Here is a 19,397-nt window from a genome sequence, read left to right on the forward strand (position 1 = left end):
CCACTATCAATTATACTTGTGAACCGTGATATATTAAAAATTTCATAGTCACTATTGCACATATATATATATATATATAACCAAAAACTAAAAGAAAATCCCATTAAATTCTAAATTGGTGTCTAATTTTGCGTCACGTGTCTTATCTAATTTTTAAATTTGTGTATCAAGTGAATTATTAGGTGCAAAAATCAAAAAGTCTAAATTCAATTAGATTCTAAATTGAATTTTAAAAAAGTTCAATTTTGTGCCATGTGTCTCATCTAATTTTTTAATTTTTGTGTCAAATGAATTATTTAGTAAAAGATTGTTTGTATTGCAATGAACAATACAATTATGTATTTGAATTTAATTAAAGAACAAAAGAAATAGAACCTAAGAGATTGTATCTAAATTTTGTCTATTTCAAAATTAACAATGATATTTAAGGATCAATGGTAACTATCTATTATAATTTAATACATAGTTTGATATGCACCATAACCTTAAAAGATCTACAATCAGTATCCTAAGTTAATGTTAATTTATAACAAAAGCAGCAAGGGCAAGTCAGCCACAGCGTGCATGCCATATTCTTTTACAACTTCTCAAGATCATCACCTAGAGATGAGCCTTCTTCCATCATTTATTACTTGCAACTACTCCACTACAGTCAACTAACCTTATAGTTCGTTTAAATTGAAAAATAGGAAGGGGAAGTAAAGTAGAATTAGACGGAAATTTCATTAAAGTCTACCAAACATGCCATTAAATTTTGCCATAGCCTAGTTCCATTCCGCTGAGGAAATGAATTTTTCCTCTCAAAATTATTACCATAAGCTACTTTCTAGTTTCTCCTTCTAATTACCAATCTTGGCAATAAAGCTTACAACCCAAAAACCAATTGGGAGCTCATTGCCCCAAACATTTTGAATCAAATCACCAATGAGTGTTGACATGAGTAGCAAAGTTGGCTCTCCATCTTAAACTCAGTCTAGGAGCTAAGCACATCTAGACATAAAATGAGGTAAGGTAAAGAAATTAAAGACCCGTCAACCTTTTACTAATATATTGTATGTACATTGAGCAAAAACAATTGCATGTACAAAATAATCGTGAATATATATGAATGTACATTGTAGTTATTTCACTCTTGTTTAACATTGCGTTTGGATAGGTGGAAAGAGGAGGGAAAGAAAGGGCTGGGTGGAAAAATTATTTCCTTCGTTTGGTTGATAGGAGAGAAAAGAAATGAGATATATAGGAAGCAAATGTACCCAATGTTGCAATATCTGCCTAATTTGAGCTGAAATGGACCGAAACAATGAAAGAAAAAAGTGAGGCATGCTCATAATGTCATTTATTAATCATCTATTAAATAAATAATTTTTTGTGGGTTTCAGTTAGCTCAACTGGTAAAGTCTCTGATGGTTGTATAAGAGATCTGGGGTTCAATCACCGCCTACACCAAAAATTGATTGGTGTCTTGGTCTGATGATAAAGAACCATCATCAGGAGCGGACGTCATAGGTTTGAAACTCTCTCTAAAAAAATAAATAATTTTTTTAGGTTTTTCAACAAAATAATAATAATAATAATAATAATAATAATAATAATAATAATAATAATTTGGTACCAGCTAATTCTTTCGTATTACACATCTCAAATTATAGGTATCTTGTGGACTTTAAATCTGGTACGTACGATAGAGCGGGATACCGACAGGGTACTAGAGCTTCTAGAACCAATGTTAATAAATTGAAAAAATCTAAGACGGCAATCTCTTTCACAATTTTTTTTTTTTTTTTTCTGTAATGTGCAAGTGTGAGTTGTGAATAAAAAAAAATTTTGGTTCATGTATAAGTAATAGACAATTACTTATAGATCCATTTGAGAACAGTTTATTTAACTTTTTGTTAAAAATTTTTTACTAAAAATGTACTAAAGTATATTTATACCTTAAATATATTTTAAAATGTGAGAAACGAAAGGGAAAAGTGTGGTTTTAAAAAAATGTATATAAAAGCTAAAATCTAAAAATTAAAGCTTAAAGCTGGTGTCAAACTCACCCATAACCTATTAGGTCAAGTTGTGGTAAAGAAATTTTGAAATAATACATAGTTTTAGCATGTCATACTCATAAGTCATAACACAGAATTAGCATCAAGCATATCGTCCCCATTCAAATTGAACTCATGATTAGCAATAGTAGATAAGATTTTCCTGGACCAGCTCCGGATTTTTTTAATAAAAAGTCTTATTAGATTCTCATTTTCTTGGTTGAAAAAAAAAGTTAGCATATCTAGACGACATAAGTTCAAAAAAAAAAAAAAAAAAAATTCCGCCTCGTGGATGAATCGGGCATTTTTTATGTTAACGGAATGTTAGGTGGTTTGTCATTACAAAAGAAAAGGAAAAAAAAAAATGGTAGATTTTTGTACCATACCATGACAAACGACAATTGCTAAAAATTGTAGGGGATCTATTTTTTACGTTAGCTGCTAATAGATAAATACAAAATATTGTTTAGCTTCAAACTTTTTGGTTTGCTAGCTTTTTTAGAGAGTGAGAAACTTTTTAACGCTTCTTGTCGTATTTTCCCTTCAATGAAGCCAAAAGGTCAAAAAAGGCAGAAAACAGAAAAAACACTTCTCTCTTTCTCTCTCTAATAAATATAAATATATATTTATATTTAATGTTTACAACCTATTAATAGTAAGTTGTATATTTAAATCCTTACTATTCACAATTGGTAAAAAAATAACAATTTTTTTTTTGAGAAGCTTTATTTGAAGTGTTAATTGATAAAAGGCGAAAATGCACTTTTGGTTCCTACATTTTGGGTCAATTCTCATTTTGGTCCCAAAATTGATTTCGTTACAAATGTAGTCCCTAAAAAAAGAAAATCGTTTTTAAAATGGTCCCTACCGTCAACCCACTGACGTAAATCTCCTACATGGCAGACGGAGTTCCTTGTTTGCTGACGTGGCGCTGATGTGGCAAAAAATTATTATTAAAAATAATTATTTGGCATTTTTTTAATGCCACATCAGATTTAAATTAATAAAACATTAAAAAAAAGGCCAGATCAGAAAATTCAAAAAAAATTTAATTCCTTAATTTTAGTTTTAATTAAAAACAAACCCAAAAAAAATACTTTTTTTTAGATTAAAGATTGAGGCAAAAGAATTGCCAAGCGAAGAGAGATTGAAGGAGGAAGAAAGAGTGAGAGATTGAGGGAAAGAGAGATAGATCGGGAAAGAGATGGAGATCGGGTCAACAAGATCAGTCTCCAGCGGCGGCGACGTTCTTCAGCAGCGGCGATGAGATTGGTCTTGGGTGGATCGGGTATTGTAGAGGGTGGGTTTGAGAGAAGTGTTTCGCGTCTGATCGGCAGTGCTGCTCGTCGGAGGGTGGAGGGACCTCGGTCCGTCGTCTGATCGGCCTTCTTGGTGGTTTTGGTGACCAAATCGGAAATGTTGACGGAAGTCTGAGATCTCCTCGCCGCTTCTTCTGCCAAGCCTTTCGCTCTCTTCCAAATGTCCTCCATTGTTGTTGATTTTTCTGAATCTCAAATCTGAAATTCTTTGTTTGTTTGTTTGTTTGTGTTACTTTTTTTAGTGGGTTCGACTTGTTGGATTGCTGGGTTCAACTTGGTGGGATTTACTGGGTTCTAAGGTCGATTTCTTGGTTCGACTTTCTGGTTTCTGAGGTGGGATTGCTAGATTTGCTGGGTTCAACTTGCCTAAGATGGGTTTTTCTGGGTTTGAGATTTTTTTTGTTTAGGTTGGTTATGTTGTATTTTTGGATTAATTTGGTACTTTGGGGCTTTGGGATTTGATGATTTTGTTGGTGTTTGAAAAAATGGTGGATTTGAGATTTATGATTTTGTTTTTTCGCTGAATTTTTTGGGTTGTTTTTGTGTGTTTGTTTCTTAAGAAAATTTTTGGGTTTGCTAGTTTGTTTGCCAGGGAAGAACATGAAGTTCATGTTCTGGAAAAGAATAAATATTCTTACGAAAAAAAAATGTAAAAAAAAAAATTAATTTAATTATATTAATGTTTAGTTTTATATTAATGTAAAGAAGAAATGTTTTTATATTTAATTTAATTTAATTATATTAATTATATTAAAATTGAGGAATTAAAATTTTTTTGAATTTAAATCTGATGTGGCATTAAAAAAAATGCCAAATAATTATTTTTAATAATAATTTTTTGCCACATCAGCGCCACGTCAGCAAATAAGGAACTCCGTCTGCCATGTAGGAGGTTTCCGTCAGTGGGTTGACGGTAGGGACCATTTTAAAAACGATTTTCTTTTTTTAGGGACTACATTTGTAACGAAATCAATTTTGAGACCAAAATAAGAATTGATTCAAAATATAGGGACTAAAAGTGCATTTTCACCTTGATAAAATAGCAACTGAACAATTTTTTACGCTCAATCTAATGCACTTGCACAGAATGACCAGCCTCTTCCAAAATTATAATATAATAACAAAAGCAAATAGGGCAATTCCCTATTCACTTCACTTGAATTTTCTGAAGAACTGTGTTATGATAATTTCAACGATATTGGACGTTGTACCAATTTTTTGGCTTCCGAGTAGATACTATATGCTTCCAACTTTTCGTGTTTGCTAGCATTGAAGAGTAAAAAGGGACTTAACAACCTCTATGTCGTCAAATCTACAAGTCAAACCCATATACTTATCCACTTTACTACTTCGTCAAGAATGTTAGTTATCAATCAATTATCAAACGTGCAGAGAGGGAGAGACCAAAAGAGCCAAACAGCTACAATTTTTTTTTAATTTTTGGACAAGGCTTCAAACGACAACTTTCTGCTCATGGATGTTACTCAGTTTGGGTAATTCAAGGTTTTGGGCAAGAGTGTTCTCACTGTGTTGTTATAGCCAAGCTTGTGTCGAAGATCACGGAGAAGAAGATAAAGGAGGTTGGTTTTGTTGTGGTATTTATTACTTACGTCAATGGCAGGGTTAGGATTTTAATTAAGATGGCAAGATTTAAGGTCAATATTAAAAATAAATAACCTAAAAAGATTATCAATATTATAACAAAATACACAAACAATGGTAAACAACTATAATTGTCATATAAAATTATAAACATGAACTATAATTTATTTGTGTATATTTAGTTTAACTTCATCAATAGCCCTCAATGATTATAGAGATATATCTCTAAACTTGTATACACATCTCTCTAGATTGATTGCTTTAGGGCAAATGTAGAATTTAACCTTTTTGTTCGCTATTTTTCAAAGTACTTAAATTTGGATTCATAGAAAAAACCTATAGTTTGATATATATATATATATATATATATATATATATATATATATATATATATTGTACGCACGGAGCTGGGCCCCATGGGCCTCAGGCCTAAGCCCCACGTCATATGGCCCTAACCCCCTTTTTGTCCTTCGACATCGGTCCAGACACTTTGGGGCCCAATCTATACTCCAAAGCTGAAATAGGACTTCACTAGCTTAAGTACCACCGGCAAATCCCCCCCCCCCCCTTGATCGTCTTTAGCCCGATTGGGAATACTGTTGCCCGGAGAAACCCTATATCCGAGTGCCCGGTAGTGCCGTAGGGAATGTCACTACCGAACGGGCTTTTAGCGGTGGGAGACAGTTCCAATGCCACTACCACTTTCCCACTAGAAACTCACCAAAAGATGATAGAATTGGACCCTCAATTGCACTAGCAGGTGGGGGGTAATCATGGCCCTTCCACTCATCTGAGGCTATAAATAAGGGAACGGAGGGAGAAATAGGGGTTAGCAATTTGAGAGAAAAACACAGAGAGAAGAAAGAGATTACCATAAGAAGAGGGAGAGGGACTTAGAGAAATGGAGGAATTCATAGAGTCTTAAGTGACTGCATGGGTCTCAAAGTGAAGGATCACCCATAGTAGGAAACTCAAAGCCTACAAAAGAAATAGATTGTGAACCCAAAATCGCACACTACATATTTTTGGCCCGCACACACACACACACACATATATATATATATATATAATATTCTAAATAATGTTACACCACCCAATAACTTGTTATTGAATTCATATTTTAAGATTTTCATCATTGGATTATTTGTTCTATATGTTCTTAACATGCATACTAATATTAATGTCACTCAATTATTATTATTTTTATTATACAAGATAGAATTTCTACTCTAACTTAATATAATATATATGTGTGTGAAACTATCTCTTGAGACTTGAACCCCGTCCCTTACCTCCCATACCCCACAAGCACTTATACTTGTGGAGTGACCATCGCACCAAGGGTGTGCGGTGGTTATGCCACTCAATTATTATTTACTGATGAGTAGTGTATGAATGGTCATCTGTAACATACAGACCATCTATAACAACAATGAGTAAAAGTACAAACGAGCATAAATGCATTAATTCCAGACAGCATTCAATGATCGGATGATAAATAGGCACGAGATAGTTATCTCCGTCGAATAATGTGCACTTAAAGGTCGGTTATAGACAGCAAACGTGGGTATTAAATGACCATCATTAAGCATTAAATCCACCAACTACAATGTAACATTAAACGGGGTATTAACTCAGTTTAAGGCTATATTAAGCAACGAAAGATAGGTAAAAGGACACGATTTACACACACTACAGAGTTGAGATATCTAAAGAGTTGAAACTAACTTCAGAATCGGAGGGTCCTTGGCAGGCCCCAAACCGATGTTGTTATCTATTTGTTGCTTTCTCTTACACATGATTTCAGGTCATCCATTGAACTGACGAGGAACATACTAATGAGGTGAAATTGTGCTTCATCAGTTTAAGATGAAACACAAGGACCATGTCAAAAAGACTCAATTAAATTGAGCATTTTACATCCAAAACTTCTTAGATGCAACTCTGGGTCTGGAGTTATTATTCACATTAGAATGATGAGCAACTCCAGGATTGGTATAAAGGTTTAACGCCTTTACCAATTCACCAATAAGTACCATAGGATCCTGTGCTTGAGACACAGGTACTTTTAGCTTATTTACTCGCTTTACAGCTTGCAATTTGAAACAGTTTAGCGAGTATGTCCAATCTTTCCACAAAAACGACAAACCCACAAAGGTCTATCGTGCTTCTTATTCTTAGGGAGGTTAGGATTCTTAGGCTTAGACTCTTTAAGATCAACCCTAATCTTCCTAAGAGGTGAAGTGCCTTCTACCAGTTTGACAGTCTCACTCTTGAGAGGTTCAGAAGAAGGAACAAAATTGGGGGAATGGGTTTCAGACTCCGATATGCTTTCTATAAAACTTAGACCCGTTTTGTCTAAGAGAGACTTCTAAACACTCAACAAGTGATCAAATTTAGAACTAACAGACCTATTTGTTTGTTCTCTAGGAACAGATAATTCTAGTTCCAAGTTCTTAATCTTATCAAGCAATAACATGTTTTCAGTCTTCACCTTATCAATCAAAGTATTAGCATCAAGCAATTTCAGCAACAAATCTTTCGTATCAAGTTCAAGGGAGGCAATTTTCTTTAAACCTAAATCAACATGCAATCCATCCTCTACAGCAACATTGCATAGCTTATTGAAAGCTTCTTGCAAATCAGCACATTCAGAGAGTTCTCCATCAGAAGGTTTCTCTTCAACCAAAACACTTTCATCAATTACAACAGTAGCTGTGAAAGCAATGAAGTTTTCATCTTCATCACTACCAGACTCGTGATCAGAAACTTCATCATCACTAAGGGATACAGCCATATCTTTACCCTTTGATCTCAAGAATGTAGGACATTCTAATTTCACATAACTATACCCTTGACAACCAAAACATTGTTGACCTAGAGAGTTACTAGAGGTTTGACCATCTTTCTCTTTTGATTTATTAGTATTATTAAGCTTAGTTGGTTCATTCCTCTTAAAGTTTCTAGGTTCAACATTGTTTTTACCTCTTGCCTTTCTATTGTTATTCTTAAGAAAATTTTTAAAGTTCTTAGCAAGATAAGCAATCTCTGTAGAAGAGAGTTCATTATCAAATCCCTTCCCATCAACATCATCAACTGACTTAAGAGCTAATGATTTGGATTTATTTATTTTGGGTAGATCTAGCTCATAGGACTGGAGAGATCCTACAAGGTCATCAACAGAAATGGAGTCCACATTCTTGCTTTCAGTAATGACAGTCACTTTGGGTCTAAAATCCTCAGTCAAGGATCTAAGTATCTTCCTAACAATTTTAGGTTGATCATAAATTTCACCCAAATTATAAGAAAAATTAACAATATCATTAAGCTTAGCAAATTCATCAAAACACTTATCATCAGACATTCTAATGCTTTCAAATCTAGTTGTTAACTGCTGCAACTTATTAATTTTAACTGTCTTTGTGCCTTCATGTACAATTTGGAGAATATTCCATGCAGTATGAGCAACCTCAACATTTGAGGTTCTCTTGAATTCCTCTATAAAAGCAACATTAAAAATAGCATTCATGGCAATGATAGTCTATTCCACGTCACAATGGCTTAGGTTTAGCCTAATTAGCTCTAAAATATTTGTCATTACTCATTAGCTGAGCAAGGAAAATATTTTTTTATTGTTATTGAAGAGTGAAAATAATTTCCGCAAAAATCTATAGCTAGTTTCCATGAACTCTCAATTGTCGTTTGTTTTGTCTACATCATTCTCCTTAGCCCCACCCCATTTCTTTATTCTGTCTTCAGCAATTGATGCCTGCATTTCACACCAATTTAGTCAATCCTTCCATTCTTAACACGAGTTAATTGCTTGTATAATGTAACTCTTTAACATGGACAGTGTTAATTACACACACCATTTTGCACACACGTCCATTCACTACGATTTCAGTTCAAATTTACTTATGTATAGACGCATGTACAAAATGGCATGTGTAATAGGTTTTACCGATTTAAGAATATCATTCCAGTTAGAAAGATTGAAGACAACTGCTTTTCGTTTTTTTTTTTTTTTTTTTGTGTGTAAGAGGAATTTCATTAGAAGCCACATATACATAAGATAAATGTGAAGAAAGTTTACCTCTTTGTTCCAGTTGGTCCTATAAACTATAAAGAAGAGGACACAAGTTTGTACAATTGTTCCTGTCATCATGCCGTACCAAATCCCCTGCAAAATTGAGAATGACACTAAAGAATGTTCATGTTTCACATTAAAAAAAAGGGACAGGAAGTTCATTTACATGGTGATACATGCTTATCTGATGCGATAAGATCCTCTTGAGTATTACACGTTAATTTGTAATTGTTTTCTCTTTCCATAATTTTATCTCATAATTATTAAACTTTAAACATTTATCTCCTAGGAGTTAGGCAATAATGGGAAGAGAAGAAGCTTATTTTCACTAGATAATAGAAATGAAACAAACAAAAATAGGAAGTAGAGCAAGACTTACCTTGACACCCCAACCAAGCTTGTAACCCAATATGAGACCCAAAGGGATCCCAAAAAGGTAGTAACAAGCAATGTTCACATAAGCAACAACTGCTTGCCATCCTGCTCCAATGGCCACTCCTGTAAAAAAATTATTCATCCAATTATTCAATTCTATATTTCCTTATCCCTCAAGAATATGTTTTTTTTTTTTTTTGAGTAACTGAATTGTATTTTATGAAGAAGATAATCTATCTATCTATCTATCTATCTATCTATCTATCTATCTATATATATATATATATATATATATATATATATAGCCAAAATTTAGAGAAACTTCAATTAGATTTTAATTAAATTCTCAATTTTGCGTCACGTGTCTCATTTAATTTTTAATTTTGTGCTAAGTGAATTATTGAGTCCAAAAATTGAAAATTCCAAATCCAATTAGATTCTAAATTAGATTTCAATTGGAGTCCAATTTTCCGTTACGTGTCCATATAAATTTTTAATTTTTGTGGCAAGTAAATCATTAGGTGTAAAAAGTCTAAAACCAATTATATATATATATATATATATATATATATATATATATATATATAATAAGAAACAATTTCATATTTTATAAATTTATGGTTTAAAAAAAATGTAAACTAATACTATGTATAATTTAAACCTGTGCATATGCACAAGACTAAACACTAGCATGATATAAAGACTAAAGAGGATGTGTTATAAATATAAAAGATTGGAATTTTTTTTACTAGAATTAACTCAAGTTAGTAAAAACACTCATAAGAGAAAGAATAAACTAACCAGAGAGAACAGGTTGAATATTGTTAATGACAATGCAAAGAGCCAATATTGGTGTAAGCTCCTCAACGAGCGTTTTAACACTTGTATCAGTCGAAAATAAGGATGGGTACTCATTTCGTGTCGCAATTAGAATAGCCGAGAGGACAATACCGATAAAAAATGAGGTTACTACGGCCACCACTAATGAAAATTTGGCTGTTCTTGGATGAGCTGCTCCCAATTCATTTGACACTCTCACACTGCAAAATATTTCGGTTTTAATTTTTCAGTCTTTTTGAAACTTACAAGAAATAGAAAAATAGCTTGGTGGAGGTGTGTTTCTGTCACTAACCTTATAGCTGCATTCATCCCAAGAGCTACCATAATTGTCCAGCCCAATATGTTCATGCTGCGACATCATTGGCATGGCAACAAGAAAGTAGGAAATGGTCAATCAAAAATAAATTATATCCAAAGCACATTGGTAATTAGCTTTAGATCCATGCATTGCACAGAATTTATGCATTCCTATGTGAGGAGGGAGTGAGATCTCGGATTCATCGTCTTCATATTATATTCAGTTTATACAAATAAGAGTTTGGCTAATGACTATCGTTAGAATATTTATTAGTAAACTATTTTTAAAAGGTTTTGATACCTCTTTTATGAGAAATATAATAATTGTCAATAAAATCAGTTGATTTTTTTTTCATTTCCAATAATAAGTTTCTATAATTCTTTCTTAAATAGAACATGTGTTAGCAAACTCCTACAAATAATATTTTGAGGACTAATGAAATGAAGATATATATGAGAAGCCATGGAGGATGGAATTTTATATTAATTTTGGCTCTTAAGATGAAAACAAAAATTTCATAACGACTAACTTTTTCTCTGCTTGAAGCAATCTTTATTCTGAATACAAATAAAGTTTTATTAGACTTTATAACTGGTATATGCAACATTACTCTGCCTCCATGTGAAGTCTTAGTGTTTGGTCTTACATGCATGAAAAATGAGAATTGCCCAATATATTATATATTGCACGATTGGGGATCCTTTGGACTCCAAGGAACAGTGACTTATTCCATTTCTTTCATTGTTCAATTGTATTTGCAACAGAAAATAGGAGCAATTCCATGAAATGTGTAAAATAGTATTACGTTTCTCATATCATATGTGCGGTAGATCTTATCGTATATTTAATTAATAAGATTTATCATTATTAAGAGAAGAATGAGTAGTTTCTATAATAAAAAAGAAGAAGAAGAATGAGTATAACGACATTATACTCATGAAGAGGAGAATAGACTGAACAAATTGCAAGTAATTCACCCCAATTAATAATTTATCTTGCATAAACAATTTCATAATCAGTACATGAATTGCAACTAGCCAATTGATTTTCAAAACCGAAAATTCTTCGTAAATTTTAGCTTAATCGAGACATTTTGAATGCAACACCCACAATCAACGGGAAACATAGGGAATTCTAAACAGAGACTTAGTCCTACAAGCAAATTAGATCGTGTATTGCAAGACAGTAGGAAAGTGATAGCCTTTGAATTTTAAGAAAGTTGCCAATCAAATAGTGCAAAACCATCCCAAGATACTTGCAAGACTAAATTGCTACCAGTACTTTAAGATCTTTTTGAATTTCCAATATTGAATATCTCTTTGCGTACAGCAGAGCATTCACATTAAATGTACTATGAAAATTATCTATTCTAACACCTCACTTTACAATACACTCAACATCTAATACTTTATTATTATACAATTTTATTTAAATATTTTTTCTTTTACCACTCAAGTCTCTTTCTATAACTTTCATTTAAATAAGGTTTTTTTTTTTTTTTTTATTTACCATACAGTAAACTGTTAAACTGTAGTAAGGTGTTAAAAAATTATAGATTTGACACTTTTGATGTAGTGGATTTTTTTTTAGTGTTTTGAGTTTTAAAATAGCATTTTAGCTATTTTAGGCATCTTTGATGTAAATAATCTACTTATGTGACATTTTTTTTAAGGCAATGTAGATAATTCTAGCTAGCTACTATTATTATGGTCACTTGGCTACCTTAAGCATGCGATTCTTATTCTTTTAGAAGGAAAAAAAAAATTAAGAAAAACACATGCATGTTTAGCACAACTCATGGACAGATCCAAGTCCAACTACATAACATGTGATAGTCATCTTTTTGCGAATGGAGAGAGTATTCAAATTAATAATTAGAGTATTAGTCTATTATACACTATTTATTTATTTATTTTTTCCCCAACGTGGGTGACTGAGTCTGAGTTTTAATTTGCTCAGAAAAAGATGTGAAAGCAAGGAAAAGGAGTCATCCTAATCTAATTGATGTCACTGAATATGTCACAACGTTGGCGTACTATAGATATATATATATATATATATATATATATATATATATATATATATATATATATTTTTTTTTTTTTTTTTTTTTTTTTTTTGAATAGACTTACTATAATTTAGAGACTCACTCGTGGACGTGGTCCATATTGCAGTCAGGAAACTTATAGCGGCTGTTTGGATAAAAAAATGGTCACTTATCATTCATTACTCATCATTCTATAACTCATTTCCTATCACTTAATAATCTCCAAATATCTCCAAAACTCGGTTTTGCGCCTAACTCAGTTCTGTTTATCAACTTCAAAAACTAAAAAATGTGGGACCCATTTTTAAAACTTAAAAAACTTAAAGGTCAAAAGTTGCAACTGGACTCAATGTATGTGTATTTACAAAATGCCATCATAACTCAGTTTTTATAACTCAAAAATACCCAAAACTTGTTTTCAATTTTTGCTAACTCATTACTCAAAAATCAAATAATAGAATGATGGAAACAAAACTTGAAAATAAATCCAAACAGCCTTTCTTTGCATAGGTGAATAATGAAAACAGAGTGATGGGTGATGGAAACACCAAAATCCAAACAGTCCCTTATCTTTTTAGATTTTTTTCTTTTTTCTTTTTGTGTTCTTGGTCCAATATGGTGGCAAGAACCCAAAAAAAAAAAGTATGCAAACTAATATTTTATTTTCTCATTTGTTAATAAAACATGCTTTTGGTATTGATGATTTTTCTAAACAAATTGAAGAGAGGAGAATTCTTATTTTCTTGAACAAGCTTATTTTCTTGAACAAACTTGTATTCATGATAGTATTTCTATTTCTTAATTAATAAAATTTTCAACTTCCTGTAAAAAATAGTAAATAAAATAAAAAATAAAAAATAAAAAACTTTTTTCCCCTACCGTGGTGGTTGTTGTGGCATGTCTAGCTTCCACCAAGGTCATGTACATCCAGTATATTAGATCTCTCTTACATAAATATAGGATTTATGTCGTTCATAAAAAATATATATATATATAAGCTTTATGTGTGGATTAATCCACCTCTCTATTATTAGAGAAATGTCTAATGAATGTATTATTAGAGAAATGCCTAATGAATGTATTGAATATAATTTTATAGTAAGATTGAGGTGATTTGGAGGATGGTGGAGAGAGAAGAGGAAACTTACCATATGGACAAGGCATCTACTGAAACCTCTGCATTTTTCAAATATCCGGCAAAGAGAATTAAAGCCATGAAATACCACACTTCCAAGCTGCACAAGATTAATTTGAAGATATATTCATCAATTTAAGGATTAGATTTAGAGTGTGTTTGGATACCGTTTATTTTGCTAAAATTGAAAACTATTGTTGAAATTACTGTAGATAAAGGTAAAAGTTAGTTGAAATAATACAATAGGGCCTTCAATAGTATCAAAAAGTGCAGTAGGGCTCATGAATAATAGCAAAAATAAGCTAAATAATAAAATAATTTTAATTTTCTATCCCAATCCATACGCACACTTAAAATTGAATGTTGAATGATGTGAAACAACAAATCAATATTTTAGTATGAACCAATCGAAAAAGGGGAGATCTCATTTGGGTGCATGTTGTGACCCATCATACCCCTCCCCAGGTTGTGCTAAGTAATAATACTCTAATACTTTTTAGAAAGTATAGTAATAAACTACTATAATAATGTTCCCATAAAAAATAATAATAATAAAAACCTTATAATAATGTCCGGTAAACACAAAACAACTTTATTGGATTAATACAAACTTTCACTAGCGTCATAGACATTTTCGTTTCAATGTTAGGTGAGAAAGGAAAAATAAGGGTTTGATTCTATCCTAGTGCTATACCAGGAAAGATATAACATTTAATAGTATAAATTATGGTTATCTTCTATCCATGAATGATTAAACTACAATCTTATTCAGAAAATAAAAATGTTATAGTAGCTTCCAATTCACTAAATTTTCACTTTTTGTTAAAAGAATAGGTTGTGATTAATATAATATTATTTTCAGACATTATTTTTAAAGTGGACCCATAACAATTCATAATTTCAATAATTATGAAAAGTATTGTTTTTTTTTTAAATAAAAAATGAGTTTTATAACTTAATTGATTGACACTTATTTTTTTACGGAAGCATTGACTTAGCATTCATAAATCAAGTAAATCAAATCTCTTCTTACTAACTATCAATACTACCCACTTTCACTAGCGTGATAGCAGGCATTCATTAGTAATCATTTCTCATTGGCTAGACAAGTAAACTAAAACTCGATACCCTAAGAAAATTTACATTTAAAAAAAAAAGTTGGTCGGGAGTGGAAACCTGTGATTAATAAAAATAAAGAAATAAATTGTGCAACCCCATCCATGGACTCGAAAGAACAAATCATTTAATACCACTGATAATTATCAAGATTCGATATATTGTTAAGAGAATGTTTAATTAATTATCAACTGCAATACAGATGTGGTCCTTAATATTTACTTATAATGATTTTTTTAATTTATTTTTTATATATACATGGTAGAATGTCAACTTATGACATCTACTTATAATTATTTTTATCATCAAGTAAATACATCAATCAAAGTTTTATGTAAGCGAGATTCACACATTGATCTATTATTCAATAACAATAAACTTTACCCGTTCAGTTAACGAAACCCACAAGTATCAGTTTTTTTTTTTTTTTTAAGAAGGGAAAGTATAAGCTTTTTTTATTTTTTGAGAGAGATGCACATAAGTTGAATCTGAATATTTCTACTTAAAACATTAAAAAAAAATTATAAATTGAACTAATCTTTTTCTTTTTTTTTGAGAAAGTTTCAAGTTATGGTATCCACTATTGATAATAACTTTCTATCATCAAATCAAGACATCAATCGGTTTTTAGTGTAAGCGAGGATTAAACTTCAGATCTTCTATTCAATCATTGAATACTTTACCAGTTGAGTTAATTGGAACTCACAAATTGAACTAATTTTGTGTCAAGCAGATATTATTTATTTTATAATTTATAAGCTTATATTTTATGGATAATTTTAAATTGCAAAAACTTGCAATTTAAAAATTTTATTGATGATATAACTATTAATTTTTTTTTTAATTTTGCAAACATAGAGAATATAAGAAGAATAAGTAATCTAATGATGAATTTGTCAAAATTCACTTCTTATAAATAAATATATATATATATATATATATATATATATATATATATATATATTGAGTAAGGTTGTAAACTAAGGCTACAACCAATATTATAGCTAAACTTTGTTCTTGAAATATTAAATAATGTTTTAAATAATCATTATAAGGAAAGAGTAATTCTTAGGTACTCCCGGAGCACAGAGAATGGTGCTCTCTCCTCTCACATTCACGATAGGGACCGCTCATTAAATTCATGATGGGGTCCACCATGAATGTGAGAGGAGGGAGCACCATTTCACTATACTTCGGAACTACTTAAAAATTTTCCATAAGGAAAATGGTAAATTCTACACTAACATGGAAAAAAAAAAACACATAAAAAAGCCTGCAAACTATTTGCTCAAAAAAAAAAAAATCGGCAGACCAAGGAGTTATTGATAACTACACGTATTATTGTGACTAACATCCTGGCTAAGATAGTGGAGAGGACTTAGGAGACCTAAAAAATTAGAAAAATTATTAGGTACTTCGGAGTACCATAAATGTGTATCTTTTTCTCTCACATGAATGATGGATCCTATCATAAATTTAATTAGTGAGACCCACCATTCATGTAAGAGATGAAAAGTACGTATTTATGATACTCCGATAGTATACAATAATTTTTCAAAAAATTATTATCAGTATTGACTTTTTAAATAAAGTAAATAGTAAGGTAGAAATTTTATTGATTAATTTTTTAAAAAAATAACATTATTTTGAGACATTTTAAAGGAGAATAGAAGAACAAATTAGAACAAAAAAAATTCTAGATGATGCACACACAAAATGTAAAATCCAAACCCTTATTATTATTTTTTATAAACAAAACAGTTTAAATATCATCAAAAGCTTTATAACTTAATAACTCCTCTGTTAAATTATAAATAAAATATATATATATATATATATATATTAAAAAAATTTACTGTAAACAGTGATATCAGATATGAGATTCTTACCAGAGCATAACTGCGGAGGCCAGAGATAATTTAACGAAACCCCAAAGATTCTGAAACGCCTTCAATGAGAACCCAGACCAAGCTCGACCACAAGTCCCACTGAAAATATACAACAGCTGCGCTATCACGATGAGACACCAGGACGCGTCCAACACTATAGCCGCACCCACCAGACCCCATCCTAACTTCAACATAAAAAGCCAGCTAAACAGTGTGTGCAGAACCAATACCACAGCCGCAATCAAAGCCATCACCATGATTTTGCTCTGCGATTGCAGAAACTTGGCGATCGGGAAATTCATAGCGTAAGCAAATAGCTGCGGAATCATGTAAATTGCGAACACTCCCGCTGCTTCAGATATTTCTTCGGTCTGTCCAATCAGTTTCAACAGTGGCGCCGCGAAGATGTATAAAAGACTTAGAAGCAAAGCTGTGGTGACCAGTATTACCCATGACCTTTGCATGTAGACTCCTAGCATATCAATCTGTCCTGCTCCAACCGCTTGCCCACATAGCGTTTCGAGTGCGCTTCCCATTCCAAGCTGATTGAAATTCAATTTTGTTGGAGCCACAAAAGCAAATCCCATTTTTCTCTTTTAAAACAAAGAATCAATTTTAACAAGTTCGTATTGTAATATCAAGAATAGAGGGTACCATGACGCCGAAGGAGAAGCCAGCGATGACGGAGTTTTCGATGGAGACGGCGGCGAGGTCGAGAGAGCTGACATGTCCGGCGAAGACTTGAGTGATGGCGCCGAGAGAGTACTGGCATATGGAGGTGAAGATGGCGGGGCCGGCGAGGTACCAGAGCTTTTTTGATTCAGTAAGGAACGCTCTGTAGAAATCGACAGGACCTGTGATGGGGGAGATGTCAGAGGCTTCGGGGACAAAGGTAGCAGCAGAGGAAGTGTGTCTTGCTACCGGAAGAGACTGTAGCTGGTGTTCATGCTCTTGCTCTTGCTCTTGCTCCTCTTCTCTAGCGGAGGAGAGAAGTGGTTGCTTACCACTCTCCATGAGAGATAGAGAGATAGGACTTACCGCTAAAAACTTGTAGCAGGAAAGGATTTGATGTGAACTGCATGAATACAGACACATATATAGCATTAATAAGTTTCTAAGTTTTTTGGTATGTTTTTAATTGACAAAGTCAAACAGATAAGGTTTTTCCAGGACTTATCATAGTGTGAATCTACTATGGAATACTTTTACAAGTTACAGCATTAACTTTTGCTTCGGTGCTAGACTACTGCTGGTACGCGGTCAACTCTTGAAGTAGTTGGATGTAAAAGTAAATGATGCAAGGCACTAACTGCTGTAAAAACAATAATTATCAACAAAAAAAAAAACTGCTGTAAAAGCAATTAGCCATACCCTTAACAACCAAAATATTGTTGATCTAGAGAGTTTAGAGAGGTTTGACTAACTTTCTCTTTTGATTTATCAGTATTATTGAGCTTAGTTGGTTCATTCCTCTTAAAGTTTTTAAGTTCAATATTGTTTTTACCTCTTGCCATTTTGATGTTATTCCTATAAAAAATTTTAAAGTTCTTGGCAAGATAAGCAATCTCTGTAGAAGAGAGTTCATCATCAAATTCATTCCCATCAACATCATTAACTGACTTAAGAGCCATTGATTTGAATTTTTTTGTTTTTGGTAGGTCTAGCGCATAGAACTAGAGAGATTCGACAAGGTCATAAGCAAGAATAGAGTCCACATCCTTGTTTTCAGTAATGACAGTCACTTTTGGTCTAAAATCCTCAGTCAAGGATCTAAATATCTTCCTAACAATCTTAGGTTGATCATAAATTTCACCCAAATTATAAGCAGAATTAACAATATCATTAAACTTAGCAAATTCATCAAAACACTCATCATCAGACATTCTGATGCTTTCAAATCTAGTTGTTACCTGCTGCAACTTATTAATTTTAATTGTCATTGTGCCTTCATCCATAGTTTGGAGAATATTCCATGCAGTATGAGCAACCTCAACATTTAAGATTCTTTTGAACTCCTCCATAGAAATAGCATTAAAAATAGCATTCATGGCTTTACTATTAAAAGCAGCTACTTCTTTTTGAGAAGTTGACCACTCGCTTACAGGATTAGTCAGTTTCTCCCATCCGTATTCAATGGAGTTCCATACTTTCTCATCAATAAATTACAGGAATGCTTTCATCCTTACTTTCCAATAGGCATAGTTATTCCCATCAAAGTAAGGTGTGATCACTAGAGAGTGACCGTGTTCCATGACAACAGGGGTCAAAGATCAACTCTTAGATCAAAGGATCCAAACACTAGAGCTAACCCGCTTTGATACCACTTGTAAAGTTTTAGACCCCTTAACACAATATGTTTAACCTAATATTAAGCCAAGTTGATTAACAAGTTTGTTAATTAAAGTTAGGTTAAACCAATATGTGTAAATAAATATAAAGCGGAAAATAAATAACACAAAGATCTGATGACTCTAGAAAACTTAACGGGTAAAAAACCTAGGGAGAATTAACCTAACTATCCTCAAGGTAAAAAATAGATCCACTAAGAAAGAATTGAAGTTTGTACAATAAGACTAGGCCACTAACATCATATTGCTACCTTGAGTAGAAAACTTACTACCATGACCACGAGACAGCTCCGAGTCCACGA

General features: G+C 32.2%; 1 protein-coding gene across 1 annotated transcript; it reads right to left on the reverse strand.

Moving 5' to 3' along the window:
- Positions 1-8,341: 8,341 nt before the first annotated feature.
- On the reverse strand, positions 8,342-17,830 carry LOC142629864 (protein DETOXIFICATION 29-like). The gene is made up of 8 exons (XM_075803910.1): positions 17,402-17,830; positions 16,748-17,289; positions 13,756-13,842; positions 10,555-10,611; positions 10,224-10,462; positions 9,427-9,545; positions 9,054-9,140; positions 8,342-8,729 (listed from the first exon to the last, which is right to left on the reverse strand). Exons 1-8 carry the CDS (start codon positions 17,759-17,761, stop codon positions 8,652-8,654), a joined length of 1,569 nt encoding a protein of 522 aa, XP_075660025.1. The 5' UTR covers positions 17,762-17,830; the 3' UTR covers positions 8,342-8,651.
- Between the last annotated feature and the right edge of the window lie 1,567 nt (positions 17,831-19,397).

The sequence above is a fragment of the Castanea sativa genome, chromosome 3 (genome assembly GCF_040712315.1).
Source record: "Castanea sativa cultivar Marrone di Chiusa Pesio chromosome 3, ASM4071231v1".
Taxonomy (NCBI): Eukaryota; Viridiplantae; Streptophyta; class Magnoliopsida; order Fagales; family Fagaceae; genus Castanea; species Castanea sativa.